This window comes from Fusarium odoratissimum (genome assembly GCF_000260195.1).
Source record: "Fusarium odoratissimum NRRL 54006 unplaced genomic scaffold supercont1.16, whole genome shotgun sequence".
NCBI classification, from domain to species: Eukaryota; Fungi; Ascomycota; class Sordariomycetes; order Hypocreales; family Nectriaceae; genus Fusarium; species Fusarium odoratissimum.
This window is the reverse complement of record NW_022158702.1, coordinates 24,934-48,167: the sequence shown is the minus strand read 5'-3', so window position 1 is coordinate 48,167 and position 23,234 is coordinate 24,934. Positions and strand designations below refer to the sequence as shown.

At 46.2% G+C, this 23,234-nt stretch overlaps 12 protein-coding genes across 12 annotated transcripts; 11 read left to right on the top strand and 1 right to left on the bottom strand.

Moving 5' to 3' along the window:
- Positions 1-838: 838 nt before the first annotated feature.
- Positions 839-3,639, top strand: FOIG_09576 (uncharacterized protein; the record flags this gene model as incomplete). Its single annotated transcript, XM_031209857.1, has 7 exons — positions 839-2,517; positions 2,564-2,957; positions 3,012-3,266; positions 3,310-3,390; positions 3,445-3,474; positions 3,527-3,579; positions 3,624-3,639. 7 exons carry the CDS (start codon positions 839-841, stop codon positions 3,637-3,639), a joined length of 2,508 nt encoding a protein of 835 aa, XP_031060108.1.
- An 858-nt stretch (positions 3,640-4,497) lies between these two features.
- On the top strand, positions 4,498-4,785 carry FOIG_09575 (uncharacterized protein; the record flags this gene model as incomplete). Its single annotated transcript, XM_031209856.1, has 2 exons — positions 4,498-4,553; positions 4,620-4,785. The coding sequence occupies 2 exons, from the start codon at positions 4,498-4,500 to the stop codon at positions 4,783-4,785; spliced, it is 222 nt and encodes a 73-aa protein (XP_031060107.1).
- A 1,039-nt stretch (positions 4,786-5,824) lies between these two features.
- FOIG_09574 (uncharacterized protein) lies at positions 5,825-6,550 on the top strand (the record flags this gene model as incomplete). The annotated part of the gene is made up of 3 exons (XM_031209855.1): positions 5,825-5,977; positions 6,032-6,252; positions 6,307-6,550. The coding sequence occupies 3 exons, from the start codon at positions 5,825-5,827 to the stop codon at positions 6,548-6,550; spliced, it is 618 nt and encodes a 205-aa protein (XP_031060106.1).
- Positions 6,551-6,760: 210 nt separating this feature from the next.
- FOIG_09573 (uncharacterized protein) lies at positions 6,761-8,660 on the bottom strand. Its single transcript, XM_031209854.1, has 4 exons — positions 8,538-8,660; positions 8,409-8,486; positions 8,043-8,353; positions 6,761-7,992 (listed from the first exon to the last, which is right to left on the bottom strand). Exons 1-4 carry the CDS (start codon positions 8,603-8,605, stop codon positions 6,938-6,940), a joined length of 1,512 nt encoding a protein of 503 aa, XP_031060105.1. The 5' UTR covers positions 8,606-8,660; the 3' UTR covers positions 6,761-6,937.
- A 973-nt stretch (positions 8,661-9,633) lies between these two features.
- FOIG_09572 (uncharacterized protein) lies at positions 9,634-11,668 on the top strand (the record flags this gene model as incomplete). Its single annotated transcript, XM_031209853.1, has 3 exons — positions 9,634-9,750; positions 9,807-10,706; positions 10,754-11,668. 3 exons carry the CDS (start codon positions 9,634-9,636, stop codon positions 11,666-11,668), a joined length of 1,932 nt encoding a protein of 643 aa, XP_031060104.1.
- A 1,484-nt stretch (positions 11,669-13,152) lies between these two features.
- FOIG_09571 (uncharacterized protein) lies at positions 13,153-13,431 on the top strand (the record flags this gene model as incomplete). The annotated part of the gene is made up of 1 exon (XM_031209852.1): positions 13,153-13,431. One exon carries the CDS (start codon positions 13,153-13,155, stop codon positions 13,429-13,431), a length of 279 nt encoding a protein of 92 aa, XP_031060103.1.
- Positions 13,432-14,298: 867 nt separating this feature from the next.
- On the top strand, positions 14,299-15,667 carry FOIG_09570 (uncharacterized protein; the record flags this gene model as incomplete). The annotated part of the gene is made up of 2 exons (XM_031209851.1): positions 14,299-15,310; positions 15,358-15,667. Exons 1-2 carry the CDS (start codon positions 14,394-14,396, stop codon positions 15,665-15,667), a joined length of 1,227 nt encoding a protein of 408 aa, XP_031060102.1. The 5' UTR covers positions 14,299-14,393.
- A 1,356-nt stretch (positions 15,668-17,023) lies between these two features.
- Positions 17,024-17,730, top strand: FOIG_09569 (uncharacterized protein; the record flags this gene model as incomplete). Its single annotated transcript, XM_031209850.1, has 3 exons — positions 17,024-17,065; positions 17,138-17,239; positions 17,299-17,730. The coding sequence occupies 3 exons, from the start codon at positions 17,024-17,026 to the stop codon at positions 17,728-17,730; spliced, it is 576 nt and encodes a 191-aa protein (XP_031060101.1).
- A 293-nt stretch (positions 17,731-18,023) lies between these two features.
- Positions 18,024-18,518, top strand: FOIG_09568 (uncharacterized protein; the record flags this gene model as incomplete). Its single annotated transcript, XM_031209849.1, has 2 exons — positions 18,024-18,066; positions 18,220-18,518. The coding sequence occupies 2 exons, from the start codon at positions 18,024-18,026 to the stop codon at positions 18,516-18,518; spliced, it is 342 nt and encodes a 113-aa protein (XP_031060100.1).
- An 853-nt stretch (positions 18,519-19,371) lies between these two features.
- On the top strand, positions 19,372-21,061 carry FOIG_09567 (uncharacterized protein). Its single transcript, XM_031209848.1, has 2 exons — positions 19,372-19,480; positions 19,531-21,061. Exons 1-2 carry the CDS (start codon positions 19,435-19,437, stop codon positions 21,003-21,005), a joined length of 1,521 nt encoding a protein of 506 aa, XP_031060099.1. The 5' UTR covers positions 19,372-19,434; the 3' UTR covers positions 21,006-21,061.
- A 577-nt stretch (positions 21,062-21,638) lies between these two features.
- On the top strand, positions 21,639-22,124 carry FOIG_09566 (uncharacterized protein; the record flags this gene model as incomplete). Its single annotated transcript, XM_031209847.1, has 1 exon — positions 21,639-22,124. One exon carries the CDS (start codon positions 21,639-21,641, stop codon positions 22,122-22,124), a length of 486 nt encoding a protein of 161 aa, XP_031060098.1.
- Positions 22,125-22,178: 54 nt separating this feature from the next.
- Positions 22,179-22,763, top strand: FOIG_09565 (uncharacterized protein; the record flags this gene model as incomplete). Its single annotated transcript, XM_031209846.1, has 1 exon — positions 22,179-22,763. The coding sequence occupies one exon, from the start codon at positions 22,179-22,181 to the stop codon at positions 22,761-22,763; it is 585 nt and encodes a 194-aa protein (XP_031060097.1).
- Between the last annotated feature and the right edge of the window lie 471 nt (positions 22,764-23,234).

Genomic DNA, 23,234 nt, shown 5'->3' with positions numbered 1-23,234 from the left:
TGGAAAAGAACATCTAATACTTTTAAAGGCAAACCAGTTAGTTCTTGTTTTTACCATTCTACATAAACATAAATTGCAACTCAGCCAGGGTCTAATATATCAAGGTAAAAAAGACTCACGCTGGTTCTAGAACCATTATCTCTATGAGCAAATTTAATCTCTCGCTATTGGTGATTAAAAACGGTTCACGTCCAGAAAATCAAATCTGGTAACGGGCCAGCTGCAATCACAAACTGGATTTCAAGGCTCCTACAAAGAGATTGAAAAAGTTAAATAGGTAATAAGTGCTCAGTCTTACAGAACTTGCAATACAATTCGAGTAGTGACTCGGGCGTTGTTACTCTGTCTTGCATGGGGCTGTGTTTAGGGTAGTGAGCATGGCAGAAACTCGTCGCCGGCAATGAGATTTCTCTCGCCTTGCAAAACGTGAGTGGCATGATAACATCTGCTGATCCTCCTAGACTGGCCAACTGGCCCTGCCACTCTGAAAAGAACACCCTTTTTAATTGAGCGATCTGGGAACATACCGGAGATCGACAGTTACTTAAGAATTGAACATGGGTAGGCAATAATTAGCAGTACATGAGTAGGGGAAACGGTAAATCGCATATGTAGTGATGCCCAACCAAATATTCCTTGCTTACCACGTTCGAAAATCAGGCTGAAATCAGGCTCAAATTATTTCTCATGCTTAATGCCCTCCTTAAGAGAGCACTAATTCTAATTCTGGTCTCTAACAATAAAATATTGGTAATATCAAATTCCTATTGATCGATTTTGTAGATATTGCTAACAATTAGCCGAATATCACAGAATTTCCCTCCTTGTCTTCGCCAAGATGGAGGACGAGTTATCTATTTCAGAGGATTACGACAATTATGCTGACCGCCAGCAGACTTTGCTCTGGAAAGCTGTCGAAGCTGGACAAGAGGATACAGCTCGGTCTCTATTACGCCACGACTTTATTCGAATAAATGAGACAGACTATGAAGGCCGCACACTTTTGTTACTAGCCGTGGGTCTCGGACATACTAATATTGTTGAATGTCTTCTCGACAGACATGATATCGATGTAAACCTCCAAGATGGTAATGGTAACCTTCCACTCAATGAAGCAGCTGGTAATGGACACGAGGCTATTAGTAGCCTGCTTCTTGAGAAGGATGATATTGGCGTCAACCTCAAAGATGGCGATAAAAGAACACCTCTTATTAAAGCTGCTAGTAATGGGCACGGGGCTATAGTTAGGCAGCTTCTAGAAAGGAATGACATTGATGTCAACCTTGGAAATGACGAAGGCGACACACCGCTTGTCGAAGCGGCATGGAATGGGCATGAGACTGTCGTTAGTCTGCTCCTCGGGAAGACCGATATCCAACCAAACGCTAGAGGAGAATCTGGCATCACGCCGCTTTACACAGCTGCAGCCGAGGGGCACAACATCGTCGTTGGCCTACTACTTGAAAGGGACGATATTGAACTGAACGTCAAAACGAGCTCAGACGAAACGCCGCTCTTTGCAGCAGCAAACAACGGACACGAATCGGTTACCAAACTGCTGCTCAGCAGGGATGGCATCGACTTGAATGTTAACTGTCATGGTGACACGCCACTCTCCGCAGCATTAGATCGCGGACATAAGGTTGTCTCTGAACTTCTCCTCTATCAGGAAGGCAACGAACTCGAACATAACGGCTCTATAGACCGCGGCTACTTCCTACTCTCGAAAGCTTTAGATAGAGGACTTCAGGATATAGCTTCCAAAATTCTGATCGCAAAAATCAGTCGCAATGTGGAGATTCCCATTGGTCGCTCGCCATTATCCTGGGCTGCAGAGAGAAACAAGACGGACCAGATAAGGTCAATACTTAGGATCGATACTCTAGACCCGAATCTGCGCGATGCTCAAGGGCGAACGCCTCTCTCTAGAGCTGCGGAGTGCGATAGTATCTCAGTTGTGAGTTTATTACTTGAGAGTAGTCGCATTGACGTCAACAATGGAGACCTGGATGGGCGCACGCCTCTGTCTATCGCTGCTGACACACAAAACTATGCGGTGGTTTCGATTCTTGTGACTCGAGACACTGTCACTCTGCATTCACTAGTTCGAGAAGGGAATTTATCATCTGTTGAAATCTTACTTGATAATCGGTACGATATCAACACCAAAAACGGCGTGGGCCAAAGCTCGTTACACGTTGCAGTCGACAATAATCGCTTCGATATCGCTGTGAGGCTTCTCTCGAGAGGTGCAAATGTCAATGCCGAAGACCATTCTTCCACGACCCCCTTATGCCTAGCTGTTCAGCAAAAACGTCGAGATTTTGCCGAGTTGTTGCTTGATTACTCTGCAAGTACAAAAGGTATCACGTTTCATGGTTGGAGATCACTCTATGAAGAATTCAGCCCGCAATATACCCTCCGTATCACAGAAAAAACCTCGGGAAGTCGAAGAGTGGATTTTTTAAGTAGAAATAACTTATTGGCAAACGAGCCAGAGGCGGGCAGACAATTGTTGTAAGTCACCAGTCACACTTGTTGAAGAATTACTAACTCCCCTTAGCCTCTTACCTGATTATCAAACGTGGTCATTCGCAATACTCAAGTCCCTAGATACCACGACGATGATGTACACAAAGCCACCAGACTTGCAAGATGCAATGCAAATGAAATGTTATCATTGTTATACTGGTCAAACAGCAGGTGCTTACGCTGTTGCTTATTTTCCAATACTACAGCTGGATCTATCAAAGGGCAAGATTACTTGGGAGGGCTGCGGAGTGGGATGGTCCATGGGTAAGCTTGGACAAGATAGCGGATCCGTACGGTACTTCAGCATGCTGCAAGAGAGCGGGATTCCAGATGATGGTTACGAATTGTTCCAGCAACTTCTAGCCGAATCAACTAGCAAGTGGTTAGAATTTTGCATTCAATTTGAGGATCATCTGTCTCACGTTGTGAGTTAATGTCATGGGAGATCAAGACTTATTAGAACTAATGGCAGTGGATAGCGGCTGGATCAACTCAAATCTCAGGGCAAAAGACCCGAAACTATATCTCATCTGGCTGAGAATGCTCTACACATCGCTCAACTTCGCCGCGCTCTTCAAGGTCAGGTCCGCAGTGCAGAAGAGTTTAACACAGACCTGGGTCGGCTGCATGGCGGCGGCAAGGAACAAAGAGCATTTGAATATATACATACATTTGCGGACATACGCCAACAGCTGCAGATCTTAGACGAAACAATAAGAGATCTTCTACAATTTGTAAGTAGAATTACTTTGTCTTTTATGGCTGCTAATAAAACAGGAATTTGCTTGGGCTTCAATCAATGAGGCTCATAAGTCTACCAGCCTTGCGATTAGTATGAAACGACTCAGCTGGATTACGGTATGTGGTGTTTAGATCTCTATAGTTATTATAAACTAGAGCTAAAGTCCTTAGTTTATCTTCCTACCAGCCATGTTTGCAGCAGTAAGATCACAGCCCACATTAAGAGATTTAGAACCTTCTAACAGAATGTCAGAGCCTTTTTGGTATGAACGTGGATATACTGGAAAATAATCCTGATTGGCGATGGTATCTTCTTTTCATGGGATCCTTACTAGTTCTGACAACTATAGGGTGGTCGTTTTTTAAATATTTAAAGGTAATTAACTTTTTGAAATAAACATAGAACAGTTTGTATGCTGATTAGGGTTAGGTTGAGGAATGGCTTAAAGCACATGTTGGAAGACGGATATAAATGTTGACTGGCGTAAAAGGATATGCAGGACTAACGAGGACCAATGGTATTTATGGTTCTAACAATAACTATTAGTAGAAATTTATCTGGGAAGGCTTATTTATAAATATTGCTATCTGGCTTCTGCCTGAGATGGACGAATACTGTGCTGAGCTTACTAAAAAGTGTCTTGCTGGAGAGTTGCCAATGCTCGGAGTATAGATGCACGCTTCATTCCAGTACAATAGTTGTGAATTTGGGATAAGACGAGCATAAAGGGGGAAACTGAGGTTTTGAGTGGTATTGGAGGCTTTCCCAGATACGCGAAAGGCTGCGTCTTAATAAGTTCTCTCACCAACTTAGGGTTAGGATAGGGTTAGTATTAACTATCTAAGCTATCTTTGCTTTAGTGTTTTCTTTTAACTAAAGTATAGCTATAAACGAGATATAGAAAGAGATAAGAAGAGGTAAATAAGAGGAATGGGCAAGGAAAATAGGCTAGAATAAAAGATATAGCCTAATAGTATCCCTCGCATTGTTTGGTAACTATTAGACTAATTTTAGTAGGAAATAAAAGGATAATAGTATAATATAAGGCATCTAATAAATTAAATCTAAAGTAACTAATAAACTCTAACTTACCTATAAGATATAATATAGGGTTTTATAAGTCTATAAACTTTCATCTCCACGATTTGCCGATAAGGGCCTCCTGGCTGACGTCGACAACCTAAGTGTCTCAATCATATTCAATGAGTTATATGATTTTCTGAATGACGCCGAGGACATGCGACAACGCCAGAGAGACAGAGGACCTCAAGGCGCACAGGTACGCCGAGAAAGCTGGGAGGCACAAGCACTGGCATGTCAAATCAGAACCCCAGTCAGGATGAAGCGTCGAATTCCGAGTTCCCCCTGAGCGACTTGCCTTGGAGGATGAGAATGCTTTGGCCAAGGAAGAAGAGGCTGAAGAGAAGGTCACCACGGGCGACCGCTCTTATTCGGCCCCTGTAGGAGACTTGACTGGTCCCAACGTCACGACACAGTCGGCGTCTAAGTGACCTGGCTTTACTGACACCAGTGACAACCTTTACGTCGAAAAGCGCCCAACCAAGAAACCCAAGTCACAGCGACGAAGGGAACGAACCTTGGATAGCCAGTTTTGACGGATGAGACAGACTTTGGGCACGATCCCTTTTGTGGCGGTTCGCATTATCATGCTTTGATGTTGCTTGTATATGGCTGAAGCCAGATTGGAAAAAGCATAGACCCTTTAGAGTAAAGATTTTGCTGGTCGCGGTTGGAGATACTAGACTGGCCAGATGTCGTTGGATACATGTCAATTGACAAGAAGTGTGTACAGCCTTGCCTCAAGATGAGGGAATAGACTGGTCAAAGAGCAAGCTGAGTTCATTATATCCATTATTTGATAGTATGCTTAGGGTGCTGATGCATTTTAGGGGTCTACGAGTTATTAATATGCTAGAGCGCCAGCCGCGTTATACGCGTTTTTCATCATGCTAAGCATTTCGGTCTCGGTTTCGGCCCCGCTCTTTAGCTCATCTTAAATTTCCCGTCAGCCCCACGGAAGCATGTCTTGAAACTGCTTCTGGTACAGTATTTATCATGGCTATGCATAGCCGAGCTGACCTGTCTCCATTAAACAAGCTTAACATTACCGCCGTAGGCCGTATGCTATGTAACGACGCGTATGAAAGCCCCGTAAGGCTGTGCAGTTATTCAGCGCCTTATGCTAGTTCTGCGGTTTTACCTGGGTTTCGAGCATTGAGCCTCTAGTGGGTTTGGTAAGGCATAAACCGAAAGCGAAACCGACACACCGCAATTAATCTCAGTGTAGGTGCTGCGATCTACAGTATACACGTTTACTAAGGTTTAAGGTTAGAATTAGTGGACTAATTCTAAAAAAGGGATGTCTAGAATTGTCCTTAAGAACGAGGATTTTAACTTTTTCCATACCAGCTTAACATCGATTTAATATTTCAATTCTTCAGCTTCTCAAACCGTCCATTATCTTCCCAATCGTTCATCGCAAGCTAGCCTCCACCCTTGTATAATTACCCTTCTGCAAAAGATTCAGCAATGGCTAGCATTTTTAGCAACCGCCTCAAATTGCCGCTTCATCTTGTGGAGCTACTCTTGATCGTTTCAGTGCTGATCTTGTCGGTCATACGAATGCTGAAGCAGCCAAAGAATGCCCCCAGGGGTCGCTCAAATACTATGGCACTGGGAATGGTAAGCATAAGCCAGATCAATACTAAATATGACGACTAATAAATCTCTTAACAGAGCGCAAAATCCCTCGTCATTTTGTTATATCAACTATTATCAGAACATGTACAAGCATTTAAAAAGTGGTCCAGTCTCAAAGCCTACGTTATTCTCAACGCACTTGAGATCGTGTTCTGGGCTGCAGTCGCGTTTATGATGATCCAAGCAAATCTCAAGTTCTGTGAGGGTTTTACTTGTATACTTAGCTGGATTGTTTGTGTTCTCGGCGTAGTCATGAGGTATGTCAACAATATCCAAGTGGTAGCACCGGGCTAATCAGAATCCAACTCCAGCACAATCGCTTCTTACCTGACTGTCATCACTTGGTTGGACTTTAGGCACTTCCGTGCTCACGGAACTCACCGCGGTCGACATTTTGAAGCCCATCATGTCAAGATACAGTCAACCGGCAACTCGACCGACAACATTGCGATGGATGAAGAATTGCTTCATGATCAACGATACACGCATACTAATAATTACCGAGCCTACGAATCAGGACGTGCCTACGATTCTCGTTCTCCGTCACCGTGGTGACAGCGTGATGAAATGGCGTAACCAGTAATTGCAGCAGGCGTGATTAATATCATGGCATGTGAGGAAGGCATTATTAGCCTACAAATGAGATACTAGAAAGAGTTGAGAGCGAGAAGGTCTGCAATATAGAAACCAGGATGCATATGGGGCGCATTGGCGCAAGGTATTTTCAACCCTGTCAGATAAGCTGGGTTAGACAGGACGGAGTAAGGTCAAGTAGTTAGGTAAGTAGCTAAATGTGTCTTCAAAATTGGCCTGCTGCCTCTCTACCTGAATTAAATCTCTACCTATTGCTACATAGGAAGGCGTTGACGCCAATATATCGGTTTTGCTTTCGGGATTTAATTGCATCTTCACCTAGACGCAACAAGCGCAATATAACAAAACTTAATCTCGTACAGTCTCAACCTGCCCTACTTCCAAGCCCTCCTTCTGCAGCTTGGCCTCTTCGACCCTGGCATCCAAGTCACTCGTGCGCTTCTGCGAGGTCCCAGGCACGAACCAAGACGTACTCGAAAACAAGGCGTTCATCTCCTCAAGTGGCAGCAATTTCGTCTCTGGCATAAATGCCCAGAAGAAGACGGCATTTGTGAAGTTGCAAACCACAAACACCAGGAAGTACCTCCAGCCGATGTTCTCGATAGCTGGGGCCGTTATCTGTCCAATCATGGTATTGAAAGCGAACGAGGTCATGACACCGATAGAGATGCCCTTGGAACGGGTCTTTGTGTCAAATACCTCGGCCGGAATGATCCAAGAAAGGGAGCCGCAGGTGAAGGAGAAGCTGACTTGGTAGCACCAGTTGATGACGATGAAAAGCCAACCGAGTGAATTCTGCATCGATGATGAAGCGTGAGGGAAGCTAGCTTGAGCTGCGGTCACGATGACGAAGCAAATGCAGTTGATGCCGTTGCCGATGATCAACGGCCAGCGACGGCCAAGCTTGTCGATGAAAAGCACAGTGCAAAGCTGAGCAAGAACAGATAGTACATTGCTGATAGCTTGGTACTTCAATGAGTCCGTGGTACCAATGTTCATGGCTTTGTAGATGTCTGGAGTGAAGTACTGGATGGCTGATACGCCAGTCATCTGGACAGAAGCCTGCAGTGCAGTAACGAGGAAGAGTCGGCGGAAGCTCGCGCGGTCGGTAAATAAATCCCGGTAACCCTTTGCTTCGAGCTCGTGCTCGTGGGCAATGGCAGACTGGATTTGGAGGTACTCGGCTTGGACCCATGGGTCATTTTCATTACCGTTGGCATGGAGCTTGGCTAGAGTCTTGAGTCCCTCCTCCTCTCTGCCGTGGTCGATCAGCCAACGGGGTGATTCAGGAAAGAGCAAAATCATGAGAGCAAGGATGCCAGCGGGGACGATTTGAAGGCCAAGAGGTATACGCCACTGCTCGCTCGAGGAAAAATGCAAGTTGGTGCCATACACGGTCCATGCTAGATGGAGTTAGTCACGTGGTCTTGAGGATGTATGGATCTTGACTTACTTGCGAAGACGGCTCCAATACCAAGCATCAACTGCTGCAGGCCAGTGACTCGGCCTCGGATAGAAGGGTGAGCGATCTCGGCCTGGTACATGGGCACGATCATGACGAGAATGCCAACACCAAACCCACCAACAGCCCGACCGGCATAGAAGAAGGACAGGTTTTGTCCAGCTGCTTGCAAGGCTCCACCGACGCAGAAAATAATGGCACCAATCATGATTGCCAGTCTTCGGCCCAGCCAGTCACCCATGGGACCAGCCGCGAAAGCTCCGAAGAAGCCACCGCCAGTGAAGAGGGACACAACGGCACCGCTGTAAGGTGGTCAGCGAAAAAAAAGATGACATATACGTTAATAAGCATGCGTACACTTCATCTGCATTTGGATTGAAAGACGATTTGAAAGAAGTTGAAGCAACACTGCCTCCGATAACGCCAAGATCATAACTATCAATGTTAGCTATTGCGTTATCTTGTCGTTGATTCCGTGCGTTTTACCCGTAGTTGAATGATCCAAGCGAGGCGAAGACGCCGACGAGGAACTGGTAGGTTTTGGGAGCAATCATGGTGGATGATGCTTTTCTGGGTACAGTCTACAGGCAATGCAGAGAGGACTGGAGCTTTTATATAATCACAACATAGCGGCTAAGGCACACTGACATTTGCACTAGTTTTCCTCCTAGCGAGACGTCCGATTCCCGTATTGGAGCATGTCGCCGGTATACGAATGCTAAGTGACTAGTGTTGGGTCTGGAACCCAGATTCCTACCCCGCAATAGACGCCATGGAGTTAGTAACTTGAGCTGATTGCTTGGCGATTGGCTCGGCTGTATAGCTGCGGCTCACCACTGTCACCCGCCAGCTTATTTTTCTTCGCCTGATGTTGCGGCAGGGGGAAAGCCCGGAGTCAAGGAGCCTGGGTGGGTTAATCTCCCCCGTGGAGAAGTTCGTGGGGTGCTTAGTCTGAGTTTCTGTCAGTCCCACTATACCCCATTCTGATACGCAATGGGGCGATTGACCTTCATCACCAGCCTTGCGGAATTCTGACCACTCAGAAGCTCGTTATTCCAGCGCCCGCGCAGAACCCCCGCTTGAACGAGATTATGCGCAGCAATGAGAAGAGGGGAATCGTCCAGACTGCCACGCTAGTTCAATGCCGATCTAACATCTTTTCGGATCTCTTTACCTGTTCACATGCAACTCCGCAACGATCAATATGCGGGGTAGATTCTGGGGTCTGCAGGCTTGGCAGTATTATTGCCCCGAGATAACGTCAAGAACCCGTGATGTTGATAAATCATTGGGCTTGTATTCAAGGCGATACTGAAGATTGAGTTTAATCCACGTCTGTTACAGGATCGCTTGATGTCTGAAATCAAGCACGTGGTTGAAAGGAGTGCGTCTCGCCGCTTCGGAGGAGACTCGGCCGAAATTGGCCAGAAGTGAAATTCAACATTGTCTAGTCCTTATCCCTTATAATAGACTCCGATAAGAAAGCAGATACCTAGATCCAGAGCCCTACAAGCCGCCTCTTAGTAGCAACAGCTATCTTCTAGTCACGCTATACTTATCACTTACCTAAAGTTCCTTCGTCATGCGTTACTCCCTAGCTCTATGCTACCTACTCCAGTCTGTCTCTGCTCTAAGTCTGTCGGTAGACTCCTCTGGTGGCAACTCTTCAAGCCAGCTTCTCTATGGTGTGCTTTACGAGGTACTAGAATTCTCTCTCAATCTCACATGTTCTATCAAACTCATGTCGCTTGATAGGATATATACCACTCTGGAGATGGCGGTTTGTACGGAGAGTTGATCCGCAATCGCGCTTTTCAGGGTTCATCCAAAGACCGCGTTGCTAGCCTGGATCGCAATACGGACTTTTGGCACCCAGTCGGCGGTGTCACCCTCTCTATTGATGATTCAAAGCCTGCCTTGTCTTCCAGCCTGCCGTACCACCTACGCATGGACGTCCCGAAAGGCGCAACTGGTAAGGTGGGGTTTTATAATGAAGGCTTCTGGGGTTTCAACGTCGATGCCACCAAGCGCTATATCGCCAGTCTACACATCAGAGGCGACTATAGCGGCTCCGTCGAGGTGTACTTCAATAACTCTATCACGGCAAAGAAACTGTCAAGTGCTGCTGTCAAGGTAACTCAGGCAGAATCCAATGGCTGGAAGAAAATTGAAACTCCTACCTTTCACCCTGCATCTTCACCTGGAAATCCCAACAACACATTTTATTTCACTTTCGACGGCGAAGCGCTCGCCGGAAAGTCACTTCACATCAACCTGCTGAGTCTTTTTAAGCAAACTTACAAGAACCGCTTCAATGGTTTGCGAGAAGATCTTGCACAGGCCGTAGGCGACATAGGCGCCTCGTGGATCAGATTGCCGGGCGGCAACAACATGGAGGGTGTTGGTTTTCCCTATCACTTCAAGTGGAACGAGACTATCGGTGACCTCAAGGACCGACCTGGTAGACTAGGCACCTGGGGTGATATCAACACAGACGGCTTCGGTATCCTCGAGCAGATGCAGATGGCCAAGGACTTGGACCTTACCGTCGTGCTTGGACTCTTTGCTGGGCTTTACCTCAATGGAGACATTATTGCACAAAAAGACATCGGGCCTTGTGTTGATCTGGCGTTGAGTGAGCTGGAGTTTCTCGCTGTGAGTAATCCTAGGACTCGATTTTTCTCAGCTTACTGATTGGCTAGGGTGATACATCTACAAAACATGGGTCACTACGTGCCTCTCTCGGATTCCCTGAGCCGTTCACTGTTGAGTGGGTAGAGATCGGAAATGAGGACTATCTCAATGGCGGTCAACCGACATACAAATCGTACCGCTTCAGGGCATTGTACGACGCCATTCGCGCCAAGTATCCCAAGATGAACGTCATCTCGTCCATCAACCCGTCGCCATCGCCTGACAAGGGAAACGGAGGTATAGTAGACCTCCACATCTACGATAACGAGGCCCATTTTGCCAGCCTGTTCAACACCTTCGATCAGGCGAGCCGAGACTATCCCGTGTTCGTGGCTGAATACGCAGCCATCCGATCGGGCTCAAACAGCGACGGCGAGATTGGCGCGCAGACCTTCTCGATGGCCTGTGCCGAGGCTATATTCCTGCTTGGCTGTGAGAGAAACTCCGACATTATTGTAGGCAGTGCCTATGGCGCTCTCATCAAACAATACGACGAAGAGCCGCGGACTGTAGCCGTGCTGAAACACACAGCCGACCAGATCCTCAAGACGAACAGCTTTTATGTGCAAAAGCTTTTCGCTGCCAACTTAGGTTCCGAGACTGTCCCTGTCAATGCCACTGGAGGAGGCTTCGGTCCTGTTTACTGGTCTGCGACTAAGTCGGCGGACAGAACCTTGCTTAAGCTGGTCAACTATAATGGCGAAACAGGCCCTGCCAATGCGGTCAAGGTTACGGTCAAGGGTTCCAAAGCTACCACGGCTACGCTCACTGTCCTGTCCGCGCCAAATGGGTCCAGTGTTAATAACCTCCCTGGTGGTGGAGGCGAAACAAGCTCAATCAGGACGACGAGCCTTAAAGCAGAGAATGGGGTATTCTCTGTGATATTTTCGAAATCTTATGAGATAGCCATTCTTAGCATTTAACGGGCTTTAGTGTTAGCTATAATACCTTGGGATTCAACTATCCTATGAAGGAAAGGTAACTATGCTATTAAGGATCTAGGGTGTTACAGTTGGGGATATTGATTTCCCAACTGCTATAGTAAAGGTAGGATAATTAATAAATAAGTCATTCAGAACATTTAAGTTATCTAGAATGCTTTCAAGAATAGGGTTAAGGTTAGCTAGTAATATTATGAAGTCGATATGAGCTGGCGGGAAGGTTCTGATGTGCTGAGTCAGCAAGCTATTGGCTTTTAAGACCTGCCAATGATTTCCAAGTGGCTGTAACAGTCACTCACAATATCGGGATCCGGTATCTCTAGATTGTCTCTCTCTATATATTACAAGGCGATACTACGGATTGGCAGGTTGAGTCTTCAAAGATGTCCTATATACATCGCGATGCCTCCCTGGTTCTCTCCACCACTCAAGCAACCGACTTATCACAAGTTCACAACGATTAGAAGAGCGGACTTTTACAGGCCACCATGCCATTTGAATTCCAATATAAACTTTTTCGGCTTTAACCAACCGTTCACATGCAACTCTGCGACGATTAATCTAACGCATAAAGAGAACTCTAGATATATCTCCTAAGGGATAAAATGGCTACCTCCAATCCCCTATCATAGCTTCAACTAAAAATCAAGATCACTTCAAAACCACTTCAAAATCACTTCAAAATCAAGTCACATAAACGACATAGCCTTTATTATCCAGTTCTTACCAGGAAAAGATATCACTATGAAGAAGCACTCGCCGGCTGGAGTCACTTTGAACGATGCAATTTGGTCTAGAGCATCTAGATTCAGTACTGTATTCGTAATGAGGCGTAAGAAAGTGGCAGAGGCGTCGAATGAAGTCTCTGGTATCTGGAATAGGAGTTGATTGACGACAAAGCTTGGTCCATCAACTTTGACTGGAGACTGAGGACTGGGTAAACAAGTGGCTTTTAGTAGGAATACAAACTGAAATTAGCATATCGGCCACCCAGGACCTGAGCCTTTTCTCGTGGTGTTAGCGAATAAATGGTTGCGAACAATCCGGAGACTGAACGGTCTCTTAACCATAAGAACAAGTCCACCAATAGATCTGTTCTAAGCAAGATACCCTAGCAGTGAAATTTGTTATCTCGGACCACAAATGATGACTTGTCTGTTTGGCAGCAATATGGTATGTTCACCGTTTAGGAACTAAGAACAGGCACCGTGACAAGCCCAGCTAATCGTTATAAGAGCATTTGATAGTGTTCTGTCTAGGCGATGGTTTAGCATCTATGTTCTTATTTCTTTGGACAGAACCTCAGAAGTATATATACGGCCAGATATTCGTCACCACTCTTAACTCAATCATCCATTTACACAAGGAACTCTCTGCCAAGGGAAGCATCTACAAGCAGCAACAGTCACAACCGCAGAGCCACTCGAACCACCCCAACACATACTCCTACTCGCAGAAATCTCGCCATGGCTGAATCTACAATGGATGCCATTGTTGGCTCACTCCTCATTCTCTTCCCCATTACGCTCTTTCTTATTTACTTGAAGGACCTTGCTGTTGAGACTGTCTTGGCTGCTTACAATGCCATGGTGCAATTTCTTGAGAATTGCCGGCGTGCCATGGCCTGGAGCTTGTGCTTCATGCTGTTTATCTTTGCCTTCGCTGGCGTTAATGTGTTCTTTGACAGCATGAAAGCTGTTCTTGAGGGTGAGAAGACCCCCTGTCACGTTTACTACAATTACTAGGTTATCTGTGTTATAAATGACCTAAATGTTGTCCACTCACTATCATCTTTCCTATGTTCAAGCGAGCCTACAGCTCCTTTTTTGCTAATCACCTTTTCTTTGTTATAACTGAACTCGACCCCATCCACCCATTCTTGCCCTTTTTTATGTTTTTTCTGAATCGACCATCCTCTATACCTTGATTATTGATCGATTGCCGTAGGGAATGTGTCTTGGTATGGATTGCAGGCGTTTAGCAAAGGTAATGTACAGCCTTGATATCTGCATACCTTTTGCTTAATTGAGATGGCGGAGCGCAGATTAGGAAAGAAAATTCAAATATTTACTACAAATTCATAAACCTCCCACAAAGTCGTAGCTTTTGCATTGTGCTACCTCCAACCGCCCGTCGTCCCACTAAGTCTCCAATGCCGACCTTTCTGTCGGCACAGAGGGAGCTGGCCCGACAAACTCTCTTACCTGTACTTGGCTCCGATTGCATGTCTGTGCCGAGAAGCAGAAAAAGAAAATAACCCAGGGGTATTTGGTAATATCGACATTGCAATATGCCTGCTGACGAACACGGGCTTACACTATATAATGTTATGCCCAAGGATATGTTCTTAGACTTTATAAAACTGCCAATTATCTACGGAGAAAGATAACTAGAAGTTCGACTCCCAGCACTTTCTGTAGGGTGCGGGGCAGATATCGGAACGCATTCAAATTACAGGATACATCGGCAAGCCGAAACTGAAACATGACTAGGGTACGAGGTATTTTTGACAAGGTTCCCCTTTTTGGTGTTGCAATGCTCCGCTGGCTTGTAGAAAATAAGCATAAAAGTCAGAGCTATGCTAAGATGATTTGTCAAGTGAAAATAGCTACAAGAAGTGTCTTCAGCATACTGGCATTTTATCTAGTTGCCCTTTACTAAATACTTTCGCGCTTGCTTTATCTTTCTTCTGCTTTATGCTAGAATTATGAAGTACCTCTTATATGTTCCTGGCCTTGTCCTTGGCGCAAATGCAGTCTCGTATCATGGCCATCACCCGCATTCACATCTTGACACCAGGGCGCCCAAGCTATTTGCCCACCCTGGACTTTTACACACTGCCCAAGACTTTGAACGTATCAAGGAAAAGGTTGACTCCGGCGAACCACCATGGTCGACTGGATGGGACAAGCTAAAGGCACGGGTTAACCAAGACTACCAGCCTAACCCCTCGGACATCCTCGTCAGAGGCTCAACCCCCGAGCGTCCACAGAACTACGTCAACATGTACCGAGATATGGCTGCGGCATATGCTCTCGCCATTCACTGGAAGGTCACTGGAGAGGAAGCATCCGCGGATGCTGCTGCTCGCGTCCTCGATGGATGGAGTGCCGTTCTTGCAGATATCTGGGGTAACTCGGACAAATTCTTAGCTGCAGGTTTCTACGGATATCAATTTGCCAATATTGCAGAGATCCTTCGCGACTACAGCAACTGGAAGGGCCTTGATGCAACAATTGACATGCTACTTCGGGTATTCTACAGCAAGAACCATTCCTTCCTCACAGCTCACAATGGCGCACACATTGACAATTATTGGGCGAATTGGGACCTTGCCAATATCGCAAGCATGATGAGCATCGGTGCATTGGCTGATAACAGAACCATCTGGGACGAAGCTGTTGACTACTTCAAGAGCGGTGATGGTAATGGCGCAATCGAAAAGGCAATCTGGTATCTTCACACGGAACAAGGCACGGGTAAGAAGCTTGGACAGAACCAGGAAGCTGGCAGGGACCAGGGACACGCCACGCTTGACTTTGCCATGCTTGGTGTCATTGCCCAGCAGGGCTATAACCAGGGAGACGACTTGTTCGCATACTTGGACGACAGGATTCTGATAGGGTACGTATCTCTATCAATCGCACCGAACGAACTAACTGTTCCATTAGAATGGAGTACGTTTGCAAATACAATGTTGACCAAGATGTTTCTTTTGAAACATACAGCAACGCGGTACATGGTACGCAAACGGCAATCAGCAATCACAGCCGCGGCACGATTCGACCTATGGCGGAACTATTCGTTGCTCACTATGGCTCTATTAAAGCTCGAGATGTTAAGTGGACCAAGGTTTATCGGGATCTCGTTTTGCAGGAGAGTGGTGGAGCTGAGGGAGGTGGTGGTGATTATGGGACTACGAGCGGTGGTTATGACCAGCTGGGCTTTGGAACGCTTCTATATCGCCTTGAGAAGGAGTGAGGATGAATTTATGGAATTCCTTTCACCGTGGATCTGATATCATATGTAGGCGGCCATTCCTCAGTTAATTCCAACAACTGGCATGTAAACGTCAATTTTTCGTCTTCAATCTCACTGCCCATCTTCAACAAGAGACTTGAATCAAACCGAAGTGGCACAATCGCTTTATCAAATGACGAGCCAACAGTAATCCATTGAGCGTGACCACTAATGCCCTATTGAAGATTTCCTCGTCCGAAACTCATTCTTCTCAACGAATATACGTCGCTGTAACATAACCTGCTGATGCTCGAGCCTCCCAAAGGCGATACTTGTGACAAATCGCTTATCCATGATAACTATGCCGCATTAATGATGTCGTTTTAATGGCGAATACAATGAGAGAACAGTGGGTCTAGCTACTCATGCCATCACGGTATCCCTAGATGTGTTAGAGAGTATTCACCTACTGCTGGGTACTTAGAGTCCCGGCAATACTGCTCCAATGCGAACACTTCCCATTGCTAACTGCATCACTACTCTAGCCATAATGTATCATAGAGGAACTCATTTCTGCTATTCTGGCTTGAATCCCCTAAGAAGCTCAAAGATCATATATTCCGTAAGTCCCAAAACGAGAGATGCATCTTCTAGTGTACTCTGATTATGTAGGGCCAGTCAGCAGCCTGATCCTTAGCCGAAAGGAGCCGTCAACTCCTCCACCGACGAGGTACGCTTCAAGTATACTTACGGCGCGAGTTAGATCTGGCTTCGAAAATATCAATGATGCCACGAATGAGGTAAATATTCACGGTATTTATCGCCATACTTGCACAGGATTGCAATTGCTAAGCTCAAGAATATAAGAGCAGGAAATGCACGCCCTCACAGTTACGATTGGGGCGATCAAAACTGCGCAAACATGCCAACACAACCCCTTAGTATACAGAGTTGTACAGAAACAGGCACCGCTACCGCGGGAAAGCCGTCAAGAGATATTTACCTGGGATCAGGACTTGATCTGTCTTTGTCGAGCATCAGACAGAGGGGATAGCTACCAAGCCTTAGTTTTAGCCTGGCTGAAACAAACCTATTGTCTTATTGGTTATTATCTTTACTGCTCTTGTTATGATATTTGCCCTTGTCATTACTGCTATATACCTCATCGCCTTATCAGTAGTTCTGTCATTAATTATGAGTGTAAAGCTAGCAGTATAGTTATTATTGTGGAGACCAGAGGATATGCTGTTTTGGACACTGATGATTATGCTTGTGTTGGTAGTTCTGTTTACCTTCCCACTGTGGAATGCTGAATATAACGAGACTCCACAGATACATCCATACACATTACTTGGCTCCACGAGTAACGCGGCACACATGGTTACTGCCGAAGCGAATCTTAATGGCAAAAAGGCCAAGGTGAGCCGTCTCTCTGTTTCCTAGCCCCTCGCTTCTATCTATCTTTTGAGTCTCTATTGTCTCTGTTATTAGCTTTGGGGCTTCAACGAGCCTGTAGAAAAGAAGACTTGGAAGGATGACTATTCTGCCATGGACAAGGCGACTGCTGAATACGCTTTTGAGCAGTTTCAGCTGGTAAGTCGAACCAACTACAATTTCAGAGGCTGTCCATGCTAATATAATACCCCTACCAGATTGAACAGGTTTTTGGTTATCTCACCAAGCCAGCCATACAAGACAAGCTGCTAGCCGCCCACCAAGATGTAATAGAGTTCTTGGACGCGTTTGAGAAACTCTATGAAATGCAGTATCCTACGACCATGAACTTGAACCTGTCCGACACATGGCGCAATTTCATGACAGAGTTGCTTCGTGGGGTGCAGGGCTTCACTGAAGAGTGGATGAAACTTCGCACCGGGGATATGGTGAACAACTGGAAGGCTGAGGTCGCGAGAAGGGAAACAGCTCTCAAGAATGCCGCGAACACGCAAGCAGCTAAGCAACTCACCATTGAACTGGATGATGCAAGGAAAATCCACGACGACGCTAAAAAGCACTGTACCACGTACTCGTCTTTAATTGGAGTGTTCAAGCCCCAAATCTTCCAGGAAACCGATGCAGCCTAGATTCAGCATGCTTGGGAGTATATGTACCTACTGAGTATTTTGCGCTATTTTCTGGACGCTATTATATAGCTCAGCATCGCGCAGAAGTCCGAAAGCATGCAAATCAGTTTTCTGTGGCCTAGCGGTAGGTGGGTGAAGAATGAGAATGAGTCAGAGCTTCCTATTTGCATAATCGTAAGGTGATGATCCACATAGTGGAGTTCCCCAAAAGAATAAAATCTTCCGTTGATCCCCTCTCAATTCGTTCGGTCTCAACAATACATAACGACTAATCGAAGTGATTGACCGCCGCGATGGACCCTAACCTGGAGCTCTATAAGAGCGTATTGCATCTTGGTGTGGCCGATCGCCGCCAACGCTTGCAACATCTTCCACGATCCGAACTCTCCAGACTGCACATCATCGTCACAAGGGAGAAATAGGCCTATTAGGTTGGAAGAACTGATCGCAGGCCGAGACCTCGTTCAGCTGGCCTTGACTGACCTTCAGAAGTAATAGAATGCACGCCACTGAAATACGCCCTGCTTGGCCGAACGACCTACTCTTATGACGAGGACAAGATGGTATCACGCATTATAAATAATGTCGCAAGCAGTCAGATCTTGGTTGATACGATTGCATGCTTTGATCAAGTCACTAAGCCTTTCCGCTTAGACGCTTTAAAACTAGTATACTGCGATATTTACTACGTCGATGGAGGCAATGCTACACTACAGGAGATCTTCGAAGTACGCCTCCAAGAAGAGGAACTTCAAACACCTGCTGAGCAAGCCAGAGAGCTTGTGTGATATAATGCACTCAAACGGGCTCGGAGGAATGCCAAGTGGATGATTCCCGCGATGGAACGGCTTTCAGAAGAGGAACAAGCTCAGCCGACGCATGAGTATGTGGAAACCTTGCAAAGAATCTGGAAACAGGTATCCTTAGCGCCGCCGCCTTGGATCCAGAAGATCCTTGATACACGACAACAATAGGGATTTATCTACTACTTATCCAGGGAAGCTAATCAGAAGTATGGCTCTGATTGGGAATCAGTATGGGCTCGTATTAAGGACAGCATTAAGGCCGCGTGAGAGTCGCCATCTGGTCACTTAGCACGTGGTTCTATGCTGCCTAATAGGAAGGTATTAGCCTTCGTGATATATGGCTAAAAGCACAGGAGCATCCAGATAAAGTATAATTTGTTACACGAAGAGACTGGAAGAATGGGAACATGAGCCGTTTATTTAGCATTGAGCTCGCGGAGGACCGGGCGTTATACTACAACTCAAGCAGGAAGGCAGGTATAGCTATGTATTAATTGCAAATGATATTTCAAAACGTGACGAAACTACTCAGAGGTATGGGCGAACATTTCTATTAGGATTCTTTTTATTACCTGGTCGGTTAACCAGTTTTGTTCCTAGTGGGCTAATACGTTTAGCCATAGCTCTGGAGTTCTCCTAAAAGAAATATTAGGGATTTGCTGCTTGGTACTATAGGGTAAGTGATCTGGCGATCTTACCCCACCTAATTCAGTCAGCTAAACAATTCTAAACCAGTCCGTCTTGGTTATCTTTCGGCACAACTTCCTTCCGCACCGAGTTTAGACAAGGGTAACTCTTCACAAACCTCCTGCCTAAGGCTACAAGTACCGCTTGATTCTTAATAGTGCTTACGACAAATAAAAAACACAATTATTACATCTTTATAAAATAGCTCAACATGGATAAAAAGTCTCCTGCTACATACACATTAGTGAAAGGAACAGGTGTGTTCTTAGCAGTAATTATTCGTTGGATATACTAATTTCAGGTACAGGTTCCCTACAGCGTATATGGTATCTTTACCATCGCCTGGGTATCTGGTCCAACATTCTGGTTTCTGCGCGCTATACCTGCGCCAATGGACAAGAACTCAGCCAAGGTGCTATCATTGAAGCACTGCGCCTTGTTGTACAAGCTCATCCTGCCTTATGGCATGTTTTTGTCCAGAGACCATCTCCTAATCGAGGTAATCACGAACTGCACACCGCCAGGCTGCACACTATCGACTTGGAGAAATGCATCGAACTCGTAGATTGTGACCAGAACAATCCTGACGTCACTTCTGATGATCTTGAAAGAGCCCATAACGAGTGGTTGTGGACTGCTGATGAACCCGATCGCCCATTGTGGAAGCTTCTTGTAAAAGGGAATAACATTGTCTTTGTCTATCATCATTCTTTAGGTGACGGCGTATCCGGTATGGTCTTTCATCGTGAATTTCTTGCCGCGCTCAATTCCCTCGCCGTCACAAAGATCATGCGCATCGCTCGTCCTGATACTCTCATTCACGCAGACGAGAGCGTTCAATCCCCCGTCGAACCGGAAGACGTTTGGGAAGGGAAAGACAGCATCTTGGAGATAATTTGGACGCAGCTAGTGTGGTTGTTTGTTAAACTATTCTACGGCAACGATCGGATCTATGGCGATCTTCCCCCACCCAAGCCTCACCTCAAGTCTGCAACTGCAGTGGCAAAGCCAGGAGAGAGAACCGTCACACGCATTTCGTCGTATCGTATCCCAGCAGAAGACATGTCGTCAATACTCAAGGCATGTCGCAAACATCAAACTACCTTTACACCTCTACTCATTACAATGTTTACCATCGTCCTTGGCACCGAATTCTACCCGAACGCAAAGATAGGAGCAACACGCTTCAATTTTGACTTGAGACCCAGCCTTCCCATGTCTCGTGTTGGTGGAGGAACAGCGAATGGAACATTTGTGAATGCAGCAGGAAGCTGGCAGCTCTGGCACAAACTTGGACCATTCCGTCAAGTCCTGGTTACGAAAGGCGATGCCAAGGAGACATCGCTCGACTCCCGCTCTGTATGGAAGCTTGTCAAGGACTATAAGAAAGATATGACACGTGCTATTTCTGGCCAAGCTATAAGATACTGGATCGGGGTGAAGCGACTGGGAACTGACCTAGAGAAAGTGGTTGACAACGGCTTTCCGTCTATATCTCTCCTTCTCAAGCCTACTTTCAGCGTTTCTAACATTGGCTCCTTCGATAATGCTCAGGTAGAGGACGATGAGAAGAGCACAGGGCTTTGGCGGATTGATGATATGCAATTCTCAGCTGGAGCAGTAAATGGCAACCAGGGTACACACGGTGCTATCTTCCATGTTTGTGGTGTTAAAGGGGGAGATACAGTTATTACTGCGACTTATGAAGATGGAATTGTTCTGCGGGAGATGGCCGATAAGATTCTGGAGCGTACCGTCACTAGAATCCTCGAAATAGTCTAATGTGATATACGTTCTTATGTTAGAATACCTTTCGACACCTCATGACTTGATCCGCATTTCCTTTGTCCTTGTCCAAGGGTTAATTGACTGGCCAACGCACTGACGCGCATCAAGCAGTCCCGTCGTTGCATTTACACCACGTGGTTCGATTGGGATATACGACGTTTATTCTGCCGGTTTTGTCGTTTAACGCAAGGCTGTTTGCATCTGTCTCTACTTGCAATCAACAGAAAGAGGATTAGTCGTCGCTTTAGAGTCACAAACGTCTTTACAGGTGAGGATCATGCGTAAGTTTGAGGAGTCCCAAAGGCGCATGCGCAGCTTTGAACTATTATAAGACAGTCTGGGGGCTAAGTTGCATCGGCGATAGGAGGTAGTTTGTGCTTCACAGCCCCTGCATGGAAGATAATCAGTAAGCTACGGGTGTGCTTACTAGCGATCAGGTCAGAGTTCAGGTAGCTCTTGGGGAAGCTTCAAACTTGTCGCCCTGTTCATATTCGCCGAGCAAGACATCAAAACCAACTGTTCTAAAGGTTTACTAAGATATACTAAACTTGCCTAAGTATTTTCGTCGCTTAGGATAAAGGTCCTAAGTTTTCTTGCCTCACCTAGCAATCTAGACCTCAACGCTTTATGCCCTATGTAAAAGAACTCCAATCATTCAAGGTTTCCCCCTTTGTCATTTACGTCTTACTCCACCTTCTTCACCTTTTATCTTCCGTCAACGCTGAAATTATCTCCCACGCCCTCATATCCTTTTGCTATCACCAGGGCAGCTATCGCGACCACAGCTTAAATGACATCAAATTCTGGGACAGCAACGGTTTTCTGACAGGTAGAGATGTCACTGATCAGAGCGCGAATCTTCACAAGTACCTCTGGGAAACATATAACGCAACTGAGTATCTCGAATCATTCCCCTTTCTTGTTATGGGATGCCAGGGCGGTCCATCAGACAACCCGCCATTTTCGGTAGCTGGGGTCATTGCCATATGGCGGGACGCCAAAGACTTTGGCTTCATGCCTCTTGTCGGAGACTTTACGCAAGGTGATGAGATCGAAGTCGATGACGATATCCTCGATCAGATAGTCCGTTGGAAATACCTTCAAAGGATGTGATCCTTTATCTTGCCAATCTCTGGCCTAAGTATCAGGAAAAGTTTCTTGTGGACAATGCTTGTGGTGGAGATGCCCCTTGTCGGCAAAGAGGAGCACTTAGAACGGCTGCAGAGTCTCCCTATCGCTGTCGGCTCTTGTGTTTTCACCCTGAGATTCAACAATGGCCTGTTACCAAACGCGGACAGGATACGCGCGCCAGAGGTCAAACCAGATCCCGAGAAGCCCTTCAGGGCCGCTGATCACAGAATTGGCGATCTGTTCCTTGTCGATTATGCCGCTGGAGTGACACAAACGGTATGCAACTTTGGGCGACGATCCACTTTGGGCTGGAAAGGGGATGCCCTTCACAATGTTGAGCCGAGAAACAGTCAAGGCGAAGGCTCAAGCAATGGCGTCAAGTACTTTGCCTTTGATCAAGCTGCCTTTGTGGCGAACGAGCGCGAGATCGCCTTGAGCTGCGCGTCTGTGCCTCTACCATGTCGCAACGAATCACTCAAAAGGCACCAACCTCAAAGGATGGCCGCGCAAGAATGCGGTATGCTGCATTTACCCAATCATCAATTAAGGAGCAGCAACCGAAATGAAAGGCTTATCCTGTATGCCGTCTCGTATGATCCCGAGTTTGAGGAACAAAGCTAAATGGACGGTGGTGGAAGTGATTATTCTTGGCTGTCAGTGATTTCTGGTCAGATGAGAAGCTGGAAAGCCTATCTCGTGCTGTGGTGCACGTGGTTGGTGCTGCCTAAAGTGTGTTTGAAGATATCTGATTTAGAGTTGTCGCGCTAAAATCCTATTATTCTATGGCGTTTAGCTGACAGCCTTTGACATCACCACATAAGCGGAGCCGGCACGTCTGGACTCAAGATTAAATGTGGCCCATAGTTTGCTCCCACTGCGCAGGTCATCTCGGGGACCAGCAAGTGTTTGATGAGCATTGGTGTTGTAGCTCGTGCGCCACACTTGGTATTATCCAATGATAAAACTTCATATTCTTTAAATTTGCATATCTTTGGTTCACAATATCGACATTATCCTTTATCTCCTCATGGGAGATGGTCCAGCCTCGTGAAACAACAACCCTTCGAGGTCAGGAAATCTAATGCTGAAGAC